At 43.8% G+C, this 17,891-nt stretch overlaps 1 protein-coding gene across 1 annotated transcript in view; it reads right to left on the reverse strand.

The window, feature by feature from the left end:
- Positions 1-17,891, reverse strand: part of LOC126272831 (UDP-glycosyltransferase UGT5-like) — a 103,497-nt gene that overhangs the window by 46,139 nt on the left and 39,467 nt on the right. Inside the window, exons 3-4 of the mRNA XM_049976031.1 lie at positions 4,987-5,238; positions 125-445 (exon numbers count right to left, since the gene is read on the reverse strand). Of these exons, the coding sequence (XP_049831988.1) occupies positions 125-445; positions 4,987-5,238 (573 nt within the window). The remainder of the gene's footprint in view (positions 1-124; positions 446-4,986; positions 5,239-17,891) is intronic.

Below are 17,891 nucleotides of genomic sequence, written 5' to 3' on the forward strand. Positions count from 1 at the left end.
TGACTGCGTCTTGCCGCACAGTGGCACAGTGGCCGTCCACAGGGAGCCCCCACCACACCACCGTCCCCTCCCCTACCTCGCTGCCTGTGTATGTACGCACCAAGATATTTTGCGCACCCCATACCTTTGGCAGAGGCTTCGGCTCCTTTACGTGCAGGCCGCCCACCTCGACGACACCGGGCACCGTGGGCGTGGGGTTGCTGTAACTCCAGTGGCTGTTGACGAGCAGCAGGCTCGTGTTGCGCACTATGTCCCTGATCGGGGGCACTGCATCGCCGAACACCTCGCCCAGCAACTGGTCCATCCCTCGCTCTGAGAACCACCAGTCGCAGAAGTGGGCCACGACGTGCAGGAACGAGTTTTTCACCCTCTGCCAGAAGGTGAAGGGCGCCGAGTGGGGAGAAAAGTACGAGTCCATGTAGGCCGGATGGTCTGGGTTTCCCATCTGCAGCGGAGTTAAAAAAAGTTGTAAAATGTATTTCTTTTCATTATTTAAATTAACATTAACAATACAAGAAAGGGACTCATTACATCCTACTGCCATCTAATCTAGTCCTGACTCACAATACTGTTCGTTGCATGATGCAACAACACAAATCATGTTGGAACAAAATGCTCAAATGTGTGAGAAATCTTATGGGACTTAACTGCTAAGGTCATCAGTCCCTAAGCTTACACACTACTTAACCTAAGTTATCCTAAGGACAAACACACACACACTCACCCGTGCCCGAAGAAGGATTCGAACCTCTACCGGGACCAGCCGCACAGTCCAAGACTGCAGTGTCTTAGACTGCTCGGCTAATCTCGCGCGGCTCATGTTGAGACATCTGCATCACAGAGTCTGCACCGTTTTGGTGTTTTAGTTTATGGATTTTATTTGAACAGAGGTCGTAAGGTGGTCATTAAGCCAAAGAAATAGTTATTTCTCCACATACAGCCAAAGAGCTGTTATGAAACATGGTTCCGCTGCAACTGGCTTCTACTATTACATCATATGGCAGACTTTAATCTCCAGTGGTATGCATCATGTGCCAATATTTCCAATTACTAATGCAGCATTTTCTTTCTGTGCCAATTTCCGTTGAAAAAAGGCGGAATTTGCCGTGGGACATCCATCGTGGAATATAACCACTTCAGCCGCTATACCTTCACGAAGTCGCCATACATGGCAGCACTATATGTAGCCTTCAAAGTGGCGTCTGTAACGAAGGTGCTTCCAAGCAGAGAGCTGTCACTGAGTTCCTTTTGGCAGGAAACCAGAATATGACAGTTAATAATAGGCCCTTGCAGAATGTCTACAGAGACCTCCGTATCTAAGCGCAAGTCATTCAGTTTCATATCCCTCCTATTCATCCTTCACAAGTGTTAACTTAGTGTTTAAATCGAACGTTTTCAACGGCTTTCTCACTGGAATATCTTCTGAACTTCCAAGTTAGATGAAAGAGCTTCCCTGTAACTGGTTGAAAGAGCTTCCCTGTAACTGGTTACACAAATAAACTACGGTTAACGATATGTGAAGCAGAGCTCCACGTGCTAGTCCTGTTGGTCCGTTCGGTACCGACCGACCGACTGTCGCGTCATCCTCTGACCAAAGTTGTTCCTTAGTCGCCGTTCCTGTTCTCTCACAAGAAAAAAATTCCTGGCAATACTAGCATTCGAACCCGGATCTGACACATAACGGCAGTGCTGACCATTGAGTTGGACAATAGGGTCTGTAGTTGTAAAGTGGCTATAATTTCGCACCTTACAGTCACTCATATACATAACGATAGTTTCACTCTGCAACGGAGTGTGCGCTCATATGAAACTTCCTGGCAGATCAAAACTGTGCGCCGGACCGAGACTCGATCGAACTCGGGACCTTTGTCTTTCGCGAACAAATGCTCTACCAGCTGAGCTACCTAAGCACGAATCGCGCCCCACGAAAGGTAGAGATCCCGAGTTCGAATCTCGGTCCGACACACAGTTTTCATCTGCCAGGAAGTTTCACTCATCTACATACTTTGCCGTGATTTACAACCGCAACTAGGTATCATTTGATAGGTTGTATATCGTATATATGAATATTTAAAGAAGACTAACATTGCCACGCACACCTTATAAATAGTTCTTAACGCTCATTGCATGAAAGGTGATGCTTTTATTATCAAGACGGCGTCATGAATGATTTCCTATACTAGTAGAGGTTGGAACGCCAGTAGAAATGAAACAGGAGGCGTTACTCAAGCCCTCGGTGGAAAAGCCCGCACAGGTGTGTTGATCCTGCTTCACACAGGAAGTTCCGAGACGGACGGTCTGAGCACCTGGGCGCGGAAGCACAATACAGCGGCAGCTGTCTGGATTTGTAGTAGGGCTGGAAGGATAACCGGACAATACTTCGGAAACTATGAAAGTCTTGGACGCAGCGGAGAGGAACGAGGAAATGTTACCCACCACACTGGGTTATTTCCGAGGATTTTGTGCTCTGAGAAGCGTACCATTGTATGAGTATAGCTTTCCCCTCGAAAACTTTACGCCCTCGACGACAAAAGACTAATATATGGTTTGTCGGAGTTCAGAAGAATCTGTCGAGGGAAAACATTTCGTGGTTTCGAGAATATTATTCGCCCTCTGAGTTACGAGACAGGGGAGCCGAGCTTTACTGAGAAGCGAGCAGTGGAGAGAAGCAGTCTTCCGTTTGGAGCACCCGGGGTTGACGGTCGCCCAGTGCCAGCTTTTGTTGGTACAGAGGGAGTTGCTGTCTTTGCTCTGAGGAGATTTTATAATTAGACTGGTTAGGCACTGTACTGTTGCGAACTTATACACACCTGGAAATGGAAAAAAGAACACATTGACACCGGTGTGTCAGATCCACCATACTTTCTCCGGACACTGCGAGGGGGCTGTACAAGCAATGATCACACGCACGGCACAGCGGACACACCAGGAACCGCGGTGTTGGCTGTCGAATGGCGCTAGCTGCGCAGCATTTGTGCACCGCCGCCGTCAGTGTCAGCCAGTTTGCCGTGGCATACGGAGCTCCATCGCAGTCTTTAACACTGGTAGCATGCCGCGACAGCGTGGACGTGAACCGTATGTGCAGCTGACGGACTTTGAGCGAGGGCGTGTAGTGGGCATGCGGGAGGCAGGGTGGACGTACCGCCCAATTGCTCAACACGTGGGGCGTGAGGTCTCCACAGTACATCGATGTTGTCGCCAGTGGTCGGCGTCAGATGCACGTGCCCGTCGACCTGGGACCGGACCGCAGCGACGCACGGATGCACGCCAAGACCGTAGGATCCTACGCAGTGCCGTAGGGGACCGCACCGCCACTTCCCAGCAGATTAGGGACACTGTTGCTCCTGGGGTATCGGCGAGGACCATTCGCAACCGTCTCCATGAAGCTGGGCTACGGTCCCGCACACCGTTAGGCCGTCTTCCGCTCACGCCCCAACATCGTGCAGCCCACCTCCAGTGGTGTCGCGACAGGCGTGAATGGAGGGACGAATGGAGACGTGTCGTCTTCAGCGATGAGAGTCGCTTCTGCCTTGGTGCCAATGATGGTCGTATGCGTGTTTGGGGCCGTGCAGGTGAGCGCCACAATCAGGACTGCATACGACCGAGGCACACAGGGCCAACACCCGCCATCATGGTGTGGGGAGCGATCTCCTACACTGGCCGTACACCTCTGGTGATCGTCGAGGGGACACTGAATAGTGCACGGTACATCCAAACCGTCATCGAACCCATCGTTCTACCATTCCTAGACCGGCAAGGGAACTTGCTGTTCCAACAGGACAATGCACATCCGCATGTATCCCGTGCCACCCAACGTGCTCTAGAAGGTGTAAGTCAACTACCCTGGCCAGCAAGATCTCCGGATCTGTCCCCCATTGAGCATGTTTGGGACTGGATGAAGCGTCGTCTCACGCGGTCTGCACGTCCAGCACGAACGCTGGTCCAACTGAGGCGCCTGGTGGAAATGGCATGGCAAGCCGTTCGACAGGACTACATCCAGCATCTCTAAGATCGTCTCCATGGGAGAATAGCAGCCTGCATTGCTGCGAAAGGTGGATATACACTGTACTAGTGCCGACATTGTGCATGCTCTGTTGCCTGTGTCTATGTGCTTGTGGTTATGTCAGTGTGATCATGTGATGTATCTTACCCCAGGAATGTGTCAATAAAGTTTCCCCTTCCTGGGACAATGAATTCACGGTGTTCTTATTTCAATTTCTAGGAGTGTATGTACAAGGTGTAATGGGCATATATGCAGATATTTTTATATGTGGTACCTTAATACGTATACATATAAGTGCGTTGAAAGTTTTTTCGCTGTATCAAGCTGTCTTCCCACAAATACAACACAAATGTTATGACGTGATATTTTCTGCACAGTCGTAAATGTACCACAAATTGAACTACATCTGTCAGCATCGATTAAGAGTTTCACATCTGTGCTTGCACACTTCAACACCTGACCTTCTACCCAGGGGAAAATGCACATTAATGACTTGATCTTGCCACGTGTACTTGGAGGTACTAACCAACCTAAAAACATACTACTCCTAACAGATATAATACTGGTTTAATGTTGTTCAGTACACTGACCCCAGTTACCAATAGAAACATCTGCATTTATACTGTTGCACACTGTATAAACCATTTAAGCTACTCATACAAAGAAATTTGGGAGTGGTAAGTGGTACTTCTATGCTGCTGTTTCCAGCGTGAATGTTAACAAACCTTCAGAATCAGATAACACATCGTCACAGCCTGATTCACATATAAAATAAAAGAAAAATATCGATATGACGTGCCTCAGAGTTAGAGGGAAGCAACTCATGTGTACTGATGCTGCTTCTGATCATTTTCTGGTCAATTATGTCTCTCATTATAAGTAGACTATAGACAGATGTGAGGCGACTTGTTGGAAAGTAGCAGGCGTAATTACACAATACCGGAAAATGTCTCAGAATTTTATCAGTATACTCAGTACTGTACCCTGTCGTAGGCGGTTGGAAAGGCCATGCTGGTAACGATGCCAACAAGAGGAGCGCGGAACTTGTGCGCGAAAACGGCCATGCAGTCGACGTAGAAGATCTCCGCGATCACCAGGTCGTAGTGGTCTTGCGAGTGAACCAGCTTCTCCACTTCTGGGTGTTGGTAGACGGTGCGGCAGGCGTCCATACAGAAGTGCCAGTTGTACAGGAGCCCAAACGGGCTGGACACCATCTCCACAAGGTCCATAGTGATCTAAAACGGCAAAAAAAACATCGCTATAAAATCGCAGAAACTTCGTTGCATCATTATTACTTCTTTCAGAGTTATGAATAAATCCATTCGACGCGACGAACAAAAACGCAGTCCGTGTTTCTCAAGCGAACATGAAAGTAGAGCGTTCTATACTGCTTTCCAGACGGTAATTAGAAACTGATGCATTGAGTTGTAATGGATACACATAAAGAATCTCTAGAAAGGCATACAACATCAATGCTGCTATCAGCCGATATCTATCTCGATTCTCAAGAGTCAGATGAGCCTGGTACATACTTCGTTTAAGCGCCGTCCTCGCAGAGACGATGCGCTACAGTACAGATTTTATTATTATTATTATCAGTCTTCTGATTGTTTTGATGTGACCCGCTGTGAAATTCTCTCCTGTGCCAAATTTTTCATCTCAGGCCACCACTTGCAAGCTACGTCCTCAATTATTTGCTGGGTGTATTCCTGTCTCTGCCTTCCTCTACCGTTTTTACCCTTTACATTTCCCATTAGTACCATGGTAGTTTCTCCCTTATGTCACAAACGTCTTATCATCCTGTCACCTCATCTTATCAGGGTTTTCCATGCATTGCGTTCCTCGACAAACCTGCTGAGAACCACCTCATTCCTTACCTTATCAGTCATCCAATTTTCGACTGTAACACCTCATCTCAGATGCTCAGATCCTCTTATATTGCGGTTTTCCCACAGTCCATGTTTCACTGCCATACGATGCTGTGCTACAAAGGTACATTCTCAGAAATTCCCTCTTCAAATTAAAAAAAAAATGGCTCTGAGCACTATGGGACTTAACATCTGTGGTCAGCAGTCCCCTAGAACGTAGAACTACTTAAATCTAACTAACCTAAGGACATCACACAACACCCAGTCGTCACGAGGCAGAGAAAATCCCTGACCCCGCCGTTCAAATTAAAGCCTAGGTTTGATACCACTGGATTTCTCTTGACGAGGAATGTCCTTTTCGCCAGTACTAGACCGCTTTTTATGTCCTCATTGCACCTTCCACCATGTGCTATTTTACTGCATAGGTAGGGGAATTACTTAATTTCGTTAACTTCTTGATCCTCAAATTTGATGTTAAGTTTCTCGCTGTTCTCTCTTCTGCTACTTCTCATTGCTCTCGTCTTTCTCCGATTTACTCTAAATCCATATTCTGTACTCATTAGACTGTTTATTTCTTAAAAAACACATCCTGTAAATCTTCTTCACTTTCATTGAGAAACTACATTGCATCATTATTTCTTTCAGAGCTAAGAATAAATTTATTCGACGTCACGTACATAAACGCAGTCCGTGTTTCTCGAGTGAACATGAAAGTAGAGTGTTCTATACTGAAATTCACTCTGCATGTACCAGATATCTATCACCCGTTTGTTCTCCCCAATTACCTACACGACTCTCCCATGTGGGTAAAAATGTGAGATATATGAGTAGCCACTACAGGAGTTGTAAGGATCACATAAAGGATCTCCAGAAAGGTATACAACATGAATGCTGCTATCAGTCGATATCTATCTCGATTCTGGAGAGTCAGATGAGCTTGGTACATTATTAGCTTCGTTTAAGCGCCGTCCTCGCAGAGACGATGCGCTACAGTACAGATTTTATTATTATTATTATTATTATTATTATTATTATCAGTCTTCTGATTGTTTTGATGTGGCCCGCTATGAAATCTTCTCCTGTGCCAAATTTTTCATCTCAGAGTACCACTTGCAAGCTACGTACTCAATCATTTGCTGGGTGTATTCCAGTCTCTGCCTTCTTCTACCATTTTTACCCTTTACATTTCCCTTTAGTACCATGGTAGCTGCTCCTTGATGTGAGAAATGTCTTATCATCCTGTCACCTCATCTTATCAGTGTATTCCATACATTGCTATCCTCGCTGATCCTGCTGAGAACCATCTCATTCCTTACATTATCAGTCGCCCAATTTTCAACCTACGTGTGTAACACCACATATCAGATGCTTAGATTCTTTTCTATTCCGGTATGCCCACAGTCCACATTTCACTGTCATACGATGCTGTGCTACAAACGTACATTCTCAGAAATTTCCTCTTCAAATTAAAGCCTAGGTTTGATACCACTGGACTCCTCTTGACCAGGAATGCGCTTTGTGCCAGTACTGTCCTCATTGCACCGTCCATCATGGGCTATTTTACTGCTTAAGTAAGGGAATTACTTAATTTCATTACCTTCTTTATCCTCAGATTTGACGTTAAGTTTCTCGCTGTTCTCTTTTCTGCTGTTTCTCATTGCTCTCGTCTTTCTTCGATTTACTCTAAATTCATATCCTGTACTCCTTAGACTGTTTATTTCTTAAAAAACACATCCTGTAATTCTCTTTCACTTTCACTGAGGATAGCAATCTCATCGGTGAACCTTTAAATTGATGCCCTTTCGCCTTGAATTTTAATTTCACTCCTGAATCTTTCTTTGATTTATGTCATTGGTTCTTTGATGTATAGACTGAAAAGTAGGGGTAAGAGCTACATCACTGTGTTACACCCTTTTTAATCAGTGGACTTCGTTTTAGATCTTCCAGTTTTACTGTTCCTTTTCGAATCTTGTATATATTCTTCGTTACCCGCCTTTCCCTACTGCTTACCACTAATTTCTTAAAAATTTCGAACCTCTCGTAGCTTTTGACATTGTCTGACGACTTTTGCAGTCAGCAGATCCTGTGAGAGTGTCATGATTGCTTTCACCATCCACGACGACGTCAGAACTTCGTCTCTCTTGCCTTTACCTTTCCTAAAGCCAAACGGATCGCCCTCTAACAGATTTTTAATTTTTGTCCATTCTTGTGTATTTTGTCATTAACCTGCATGCATGTGCTGTTAAGCTGATTACACGATGATTCTCGCTCTTGCCGGCTCTTGTTAACTTCGGGATGGTGTGGATGATATTAATATGAAAGTTTGATGGTATATCGCCAGTCCCATACATTCTACAGACCACCGTCAATAGTCACTTTGCTGTCCCTTCTCCAGTGAATCTCGAAATGTCGGGTACTTGTTATCCATCACCTCTGCCTTCTTCGATCTTATACCGTCCAAAGCTCATGTACTTTCTGTGTCTAATACTGGATCCTCTATCTCATCACTCAACTACTCCCTCAGAAAGAGGCCTTCAGTGTACTCTTTACTCCCGTCCCCCTTCTCCTCCACATTTAACAGTGGAATTCCCATTGCATTATTGGCATTATTGAGAAGAGGTTACGAGGAATTTAACTGAAGAGGAAAAAACTAAATACACCATTCCAATTGTGTAGGTGCGCATATCAGCTCCCTTTTTTATTTAATTTTCTCAGAGAGCAAGCCACTTTTCTGTTACTAAATTAAATTTAAAGAGATTATATTGCGCTTTATTTTATCACAACAAAACAACAGAAGACAAACTGAAATGAAACAAGGCAGTTATTAAAAGAACAAGCGACAGTTGCAAACAAATGACAGCAGCATCCTATTATCTTGGAATGAACTAAATTATGCGGAAAAGTCTGTGAGAGGAACAGAATTTATCTATTTGGGAATTGTTTTTATTGGGTATGAGAAGTTACAGAGAAAATTGAATAAGAGAAACAATTATGAAGAGTGAAAATATTCAAAAATTAAAGTTCAAAATGAATAATGTTTTAATAGTTGCTGTTATTCATCCTCAGTTGGTACTTCAATTAAGTTTGTTAACCAGATAGCACAAAAACTATTCGTTTTTTGGCATTTGAAAGTATATTTTACTTTTAGAAAACTTCGTTCCCTGCCCCATATTAAGCGACCTTGCAGATCAATACAATGAAAAATAATTATTTAACAATACATAAATTATTTTGTTTTTTTCGGAAAGGAGCAATAGCAATAATGGTGATCATAGTGGTGCGTTTGTAGAGAGCTACAACAGAGATGTAGCAAGGACTCGTGAGAAAATGAATATTTATCTAGACGTTCATGTGCGAATCAAAACATTGCTGCAGTTAAGTCATTTCACATATAATTTCTCGTTATATTTTGTAGGCCGTCAGCGTTTTGGGTGGTAGCCATCATAAAATCATGAGATATGCACTATGTGATAAAAAGTATCCGGACATCCCCAATACATACCTTTCCGATATTAGGTGAATTGTGCTGCCACCTACTGCCAGGTAATCGATATTAGCGACCTCAGTAGCCATTAGATATCGCGAGGGAGCAGAATGGGGCGCTCTGCGGAACTCACGGACTTCGAACGTCGTCAGGTGATTGGGTGTCACTTGTGTCATACGTCTGTAAGCGAGATTTCCACACTCCTAAACATCCCTAGGTCCACTGTGATAGTGAAGTGGAAACGGGAAGGGACACATACAGCACAAAAGCGTACCGGCCGACCTCGTCTGTTGACTGACAGAGACCGCCGACAATTGAAGGTCGTAGTGTGTAATAGGCAGACATCCATCCAGATTATCACACAGGAATTCCAAAGTGCATCAGGATCCACTGCAAGTACTATGACAGTTAGGTGGGAGGTGAGAAAACTTGGATTTCATGCTCGAGCGGCTGCTCATAAGCCACACATCAAGCCGGTAAATGCCAAACGACGCCTCCCTTCGTGTATGGAGCGTAAACATTGGACGACTAAACAGTGGAAAAAGATTGTGTGGAGCTATGAATCACGGTACACAATATGGTGATCCGATGGCATGGTGTGGGTATGGCGAATGCCCGGTGAACGTCATCTTCCAGCGTGTGTAGTGGCAACAGTAAAATTCGGAGACGGTGGTGTTATGGTGTGGTCGTGTTTTTCATGGAGGGGGCTTGCACCCCTCGGGGCTTTGCGTGGCACTACCACAGCACAGGCCTATACTGATGTTTTAAGCACCTTCTTGCTTCCCACTGTTGAAGAGCAATTCGGGGATGGCGACTGAATCTTTCAACACGATCGAGCACCTGTTTATAACGCAGGGCCTGTGACGGAGTGGTTACACGACAATAATCCCTGTAATGGACTGGCCTGCACAGAGTTCAGACCTGAATCCTACAGAACACATTTGCGATGTTTTGGAACGTCAGCTTCGTGCCAGGCATCACCGACCGACATCGATAGCTCTCCTCAGTGCAGCACTGCGTGAAGAATGGTCTACCATTCCCCAAGGAAACTTCCAGCACCTGACTGAACGTATGCCTGCAAGAGTGGAAGCTGTAGTCAAGGTTAAGGGTGGACTGCCAACACCAAACTAAATTCAAGCATTACCGATGGAGGGCGCCACGAACTTGTAAGTCATTTTCAGCCAGGTGTCCGGATACTTTTGATCACATGGTGTATAATGCAGACTTACACAAAGTACATTTTATTGATGTCACTTTTCGGCAAGAATACTTCATTTTTAATAATGTTACCAGAAAACATCTCATTAACATTTTGAAATAAGTTTAGGCGTAAACCACGCGTATGCCACCTTAGATATAGGCAATTCACTCTAAATAGTGAAAAGAGTGAGGTCGTTCACACGACTGCTAAAAGAAATCCGTTAAACTTCTGCTACGTGATAAATCAATCAAATCTAAAGGGCGTAAATTCTAATGAATACCTAGTACTTACGGTTACGAATAACTTAAGCTGAAAGGCACACATAGAAAATCTTGCGGGTAAGGCTAACCAAAGACTGCGTTTTATGGCCAGGACACTTAGAAAATGTAACAGATCCGCTAAACAGGCTGTTTACAATACGCTTCTGCGTCCTGTTTTGAAGTACTGCTGCGCTGTCTAGGATACTTAGCACATTGGATTAACGGAGTACATCGAAAAAGTTCAGAGGAGCAGAGCGTTTTGTATTATCGAGATAGTGTCACTGACATGATACAGGTTTTGGGGTGAACATCAGCCGGCCGCGGTGGTCTCGCGGTTCTAGGCGCGCAGTCCGAAACAGTGCGACTGCTACGGTCGCAGGTTCGAATCCTGCGTCGGACATGGATGTGTGTGATGTTCTTAGGTTAGTTAGGTTTAAGTAGTTATAAGTTCTAGGGGACTAATGACCACAGCAGTTGAGTCCCATAGTGCTCAGAGCCATTTGGGGTGAACATCTTTAAAACAAAGGCGTTTATCTCGCGAAATTTCAAATACCAACTTCCTCCTTTGAAAGCTAAAATGTTTTGTTGACGCCAAGCTACACAGAGTGAAACGATCATCATGATAAAATGAGGGAAATCAGAGCTTGCACGGAAAAATACGGGTGTTCGTTTTTACACTCGCCCTTCGAGATTGAAATGATAGAGAATTATTATGAAAGTGGTTGGATGAACCCTTTCCCAGGCACTTAAGGGTGATGTGCAGATATCATTGTAGATACAAATGAGGTAGGAATTCGAAAATGTCAACAGTTACAGTGCTATGGAGTGAAAAAAAAAAGTTTTCAGTATCAGGTACTTCTTTCTGGCCCTTCAGCGATACAGAAGCATTCTGCAATATGTATATCAAATTTAGGAAATACCAGTGTGATTATCGTAATTAATGTTGGTTCCTTCGGAAGAAAAATGATTCGCCTTAGCGATACAGAAGTGTGTTCGGTGGGTAGAAAACAATGATGAGAGTCGAATGCAGTATGGGTAGACTTACAAGGGAATGGTCCAATTCAACGTATCAAAATATGCTCTGAATTCTTTTTGTATGGGAAAATATACCGAAGGAAAGACCCTGTCAAAATTTTAGCTGCTAAGACGCACAGCAAGTTTTTGAAAAGAATGTTGAAAATTGCCAAATTTGTAGCTCGCTAGGCAGCTGGAGGAATGTATTTCCCTACCGGAGCTGTATAAAACTGCACACGGCAGGCGCATATCCTTCGTTAATAGCTAACAGGACGCGACGCGATCGTAATTTGCAAAGCGAATTTCAGTTTTTGTTCATAGTTTCTCTGATGCAATTGTCCATAGTTAATGTTCATTCATAGTTGGAACACATGTCCAAAACAAGTAGCTCTTGTTTTGTGGTAGAATAAGCGTCAACATTGGAGGTAAAACTGAATTAACAGATTGGTGCATAAATTTGTAGCGTTTTTGTTTCGCATGTGGTATCCCGGTTGTGATGAGTTTATTTATCAATTGTCATTTTTTATTTGTAGTTAACTGTTGCTATTTGAGTTTACACTTTGTCATTTTATCATATGGAGATAATAAAATGGGCTGAAGGTGCTAGAAAATGGAGTACCCAGTAACAAAATTGAGGAAATTTCCGACATTTTGCTCTGTTTGAGTTCAGTAGAAGGGTGACAGCAACGGAGGCAGTCAGAAACACTTGCACCGTTTTAAGGAAGCTCGTTTTGACATGATTGACTCTCCACATTCAGGATGACCTTCGGGGTTTGGTGAAGATCGTTTTAACGCATTAATCCACAATCATCAACGTCTGCATACTCGAGAGTTGACAGATGTATTAATTGTGGCCATTCCACCGATGTGCGATGTTTTCCTGTAAGGTGGAAAGTTCAAAAATCGGATGCATGGGTACCACATGCTCTAAGCCAAAATCACAAAAATCCGCAGGTGTGCATCTCTGCATTCCCGACATCTGTTGGCTCTTGAACGATAACTTCCATTCCTATCCTGTACCGTTACTGATGACCAGAAATGGTGTCTTTTTGCTAACGTAAGGAAAAGAAAGGAATGATTGCGGGCAAACAAAGCAGCAGCTTTCCCATACGAAGACCTACGCGCATCTACAAAAGATAATGTTATGCATCTGGTGGAACAGCCACGGTGTGGTGTACTATGAATTGCTTCGTCAGGATGTAGCCATCACTGGTGACATGAGTTGACAATGACTGAGGCGTATTGCAGACGCAGTTCAAGGACAACGAACAGGAAGTCTGCGTGAAGTGGCGCTGCTCCACCGTAGCTCCCGCCCGCATTCTGCTAGACTGACAAAAAACACTATACAGGAGTTGGGTTGGGAGGTCATCGCCACTCGCCTTATTCACCTGATCATGCGCCCTCGGATTTTCACCTTTTCCACTCTCTCTCTCTGACGACCTTGAAGAAAGTTACTTCCTGGAAGAAAATGTGCTCAAAAATGGTTCGACGGATTCGTCGCCTCAAAACCACGTGATTTCTAGAGTTTCGGGATCGGGAAGCCACCCCAGGGTTGGCAGCCTGTTACAAATTGTGGTTTTATTTTCCATTCCTCCATACGTTATTCTTGTAAGAAACTTGGATGCATGAGGTGCTAAGCTGATTGTGCGATGTTTCTCGCACATTTCAGCTCTTGCGATCCTCGGAATTGTGTGCATGCTGTTTTTCCGTATATCGCCAGACTGGTACATTCGACACACCAACGTGAGTAGCCGTTTTGTTGTCACTTTCCCAAAGAATTTTAGAAATTCTAATGAAATGTTGTCTATGCTTCTGCCGTATTTGATTTTATCCCGCCAAAAGCTTTTTTAAATTCTCATAATAATACTGGTTCCCCTACCTCTTCCATATCGACTGCTCTTTCTACTTCAGACAAGTTTTACTCCTCATAATGGCCTTCGGTACACTCTTCCCACGTATCTGATCTGTCCTCACCATATAACAGCGGAACTCCCTTTGCACTCTTAATATAACCACCCTAGCTTTTAAAATCGCCGAAAGTGATTCTGACTTTTCCATACGCTGACTCAGTCCTTCGAAAATGATTTCTTTTTGGTTGGTTTTTTTCCACAGTTTTAGTCAGCCATTTCGCTTTAGTTTCCCTGAGCTTCTTATTTATTTCATTTCTACATGACTTGTGGTGCTGTATTCCTGAATTCCCCTGAACATTTTTGTCCTTTTGTGGTGTGTGTACTGTAAGACCTTCAGTAGACACACCATCAGATTATTTGACTTGTCGGAAGTAGACGAATGTCAGCAATATCTCTCGTGGTCTTATCGTGGCATGTTTATCTTCTGCCGTTAGGTCAGACGACAGAAATGCCGCTGGAATGCTTAGAGTAGCACATTGATGGTGACCAACTTTAAACAGAACTTGATTAATTTTCACACACATTTATTAAAATAATAACAAGCATAAAAATACTTGTTTCTGAATGCTATTTACAGTTGACAATCTGAAGTTCCTTTGGTATTGGTAGGTTAATCTTATTCTCACATATATCTCTGACACTTGACAAAAGTGTATATACATTTATCTTCATGGCTATGTACAGGAATATGGTAATCTTATTGGGCGGAGACTGAAACTTGACTATCGACTGGTACAGACAAATGTAGAACACATACAGACTGGTACAGACTAATGCAGACTCACTAATCGGAGGTCTGTACACTCGTTATAATATCTCGCGTGTTCAGGTATCATGGCGCGAGTGTGATCCGCAAGTAGAAAAGGTTCTACGTTAGCAGCAATCTCATTGGCTGCGTTACATATTAATATGCGGGTCGGCGGAAGCAGAATTTGGTCCGTCTCTATGGCAGCGCCATCTCGTAGTGCGGAGACGGACGAGCGCTGCGCCTGCACTGTTGTGCTTAGCGGGGCGCGCTCTAGTGGGAAAGTTGTGTAAGCGCTGACTACGTGGAACTATGTACACAAGAAATTTCTTGTTTCATCAATCCACTGAAGTATCCCATCTCTTACCCACCATTCCTTCGCAGTTACTTTCTTTCTATCTATGGTTTTCTTTCCAACTTCTGTAACTGCCGTTTTTAGAGGTGTCTGTTTCTCTTCAACAGATCTGCCTACTGAGCTTTCTGTTAGTATCTATAGCCAAATAGAAATTGAAGCGTATCTCTTCATTCCTTGGTACTTCTGTATTCCACTACTTTGCACACTGATTCTTCCTGTCTAGTCTCTTAATGTTTAGCCTACACTTCATCACTACTAAATTGTGATCTGAGTCCACATCTGCTCCTGGGTACACCTTAAATCCAGTACCAGATTTCGGATCTCTGCCTATGATATAATCTAACTGAAATTTTCTTGTATCTCCCGGGAAGCCTTCTCCAAGTATACCTCTTCCTTTTATGGTTCTCGAACAGTGTTCGCCATTACAAACTGAAATCTATTGCAAAACTCAATTAGTCTTTCTTCTCTCCCATTCGTAGTACCAAGCCCACACTCTCCTGTAAGCCTGTCTGCTATTCCTTCCCATACAAGAGCATTCCATGCCCTATGACTGCTAGATTTTCATCTCCTTTCGCCTACTCAATTACCCGTTCAATAACCTCATATGCTTTCTCTGCCTCTTCATCTTCAGCTTGCGGCGTCGGCATGTACGTTGAACGATGGTTGTCGATATTGGTTGGCTGTCGATTCATGAGAACAACCCTATCAGTGAACTGTTCACAGTAACACACTCTTTGCCATGCATTCCTATTCATAACGAATCCTACTCCCCTAAAACAATTTTCTGCTCCTGTTGATATCACCCCATTCTCATCTATATTACCCCATACTCATCTGGCCAGAAATCCTTGACTTCTCTAGATTCCACTTCACTGGCCCCCACTGTATCTAGATTTAACATTAGAATTTCCCTTTTCAAATTTTGTAGTCCCCCCCCGTGTTCAAACAACAAACACTTGAGATTCCACGTCACCCTTTCGTTGCTTATTCAGTCTTTTTCTCATGGTCACCTCTAAAGTTATCCTTTCGTTGGAGGTACAGTCTTTTTATGGTCACCCATCACTTGGCAGTTTTCTCTCAGATACCCGATTCGGGGACTAGCTGGGAACGTACCGCCACTGAGTCTATCATGATACTTTTTTCAACTACAGGCCACATGTCCTCTGGATGCACATTATATGGCTTTAACACAGTGGTTTCCGTTGCCTTCTGCATCCTCATTTCGTTGCTCATTGCTGCTTCTTTCGCCTTCAGGGCTGTTCCCCATTCGAAGGGCAAAAGAGTGAGCTAAATCTTTGTCCGCTCCTCCACCCTCTTTGACAAGGCTGTTGGATGAATGAGGATGAGGATGCCCTCTTATACCCAAAGTCTTCAATCGGCATAGCTGATGACTTTTGTTCAAAATTTAAGCGAACGTGGGCGTCGAACCCGGCACCGAGGACGTTTTGATTACTAATCGAAGAAGCTACCCCATTTTTAGCATATTAAATTATGTTCTTTTTATTTACATGCAGGCAGGACGCCAGTACCGACGAAAGCACAAAGAAGGCTCCTTTAATGCTAAATTGAAATCACAATTCAGAAACAGAAAGAAAGGAGGCAAGACTGACGGTGTAGACGTAAAGTTGAGCATTCGAGTACACTACATCCTCTGTTATATACTTGCGAATACTTTAAATTTAGGAGTACTTTATAATTCTCGTCATCCTCCTGAACTAATTTACCACGAATTAAAATTCATGAAAGGACAGGACTCGAACCCCCTACATCTACATCTACATCTACATCCATACTCCGCAAGACACCTGACGGTGTGTCGCGGAGGGTACTTTGAGTACCTCTATCGGTTCTCCCTTCTATTCCGGTGTCGTATTATCCGTGGAAAGAGAGATTGTCGGTATGCCTCTGTGTGGGCTCTAATCTCTCTGATTTTATCCTCATGATTTTATCCTTCGTGAGATATACACAGGAGGGAGAAATATACTGCTTGTCTCCTCAGTGAAGGTATGTTCTCGAAACTTCAACAAAAGCTACTGAGTGTCTCTCTTGCAGAGTCTTCCATTGGAGTTTATCTATCACCCCCGTAACGCTTTCGCGATTACTAAATGATCCTGTAACGAAGCGCGCTGCTCCCCGTTGCATCTTCTCTATCTCTTCTATCAACACTATCTGGTACGGATCTCACACAGGTGAGCAGTATTCCATCAGTGGGCGAACAAGTGTACTGTAACCTACTTCCTTAGTTTATGGATTGCATTTCCTTAGTATTCTTCCAATGAATCACAGTCTGGCATCTGCTTTACAGACGATTAATATCATATAATCATTCCATTTTAAATCACTCGCAATACCTACTCCCAGATAATTCATGGAATTAATTGCTTCCAGTTGCTGACCTGCTATATTGTAGCTAAATGATAAGGGATCTTTCTTTCTGTGCAGTCGCAGCACATTACACTTGTGTACATTGAGATTCAATTACCATTCTCTGCACCATGCGTCAATTCGTTGCAGATTCTCCTGCTTTTCAGTACAATTTTCCATTTTTACAACCTCTGGATATACTACAGCAACATCCACAAAAAGCCTCAGTAAACTTCCGATGTTATCCACAAAGTCATTTATATATAATAGCAACGGTCCTACGACACTCCTCTGCGGCACACCTGAAATCACTCTTACTTCGGAAGACTTCTCTCCATTGAGAATGACATGTTGCGTTCTGTTATCTAGGAACTCTTCAATCCAATCACACAATTGTCAGATAGTCCATATGCTCTTACTTTGTTCATTAAACGACTGTGGGGAACTACCTGCAGAGTCTCTCTTTCCCTCTCTTTCTCTCTCCTCTCTCTCTCTCTCTCTCTCTCTCTCTCTCTCTCTCTCTCTCTCTCTCTCTCTCTCTACATCTCTTCCACTTCAGGTGTTGACTCCTAACACCGATACTACCCCAAAAATCTATCTAACCTACAAATGCCATCGCCTCTTTCAGCCTAAAAGCCTAAAGCTAACTAGAACGGATTTTTGCCACCATTTCTGATTCTGGCCGTG

The sequence above is a fragment of the Schistocerca gregaria genome, chromosome 5 (assembly GCF_023897955.1).
Source record: "Schistocerca gregaria isolate iqSchGreg1 chromosome 5, iqSchGreg1.2, whole genome shotgun sequence".
In the NCBI taxonomy this organism is placed as follows: Eukaryota; Metazoa; Arthropoda; class Insecta; order Orthoptera; family Acrididae; genus Schistocerca; species Schistocerca gregaria.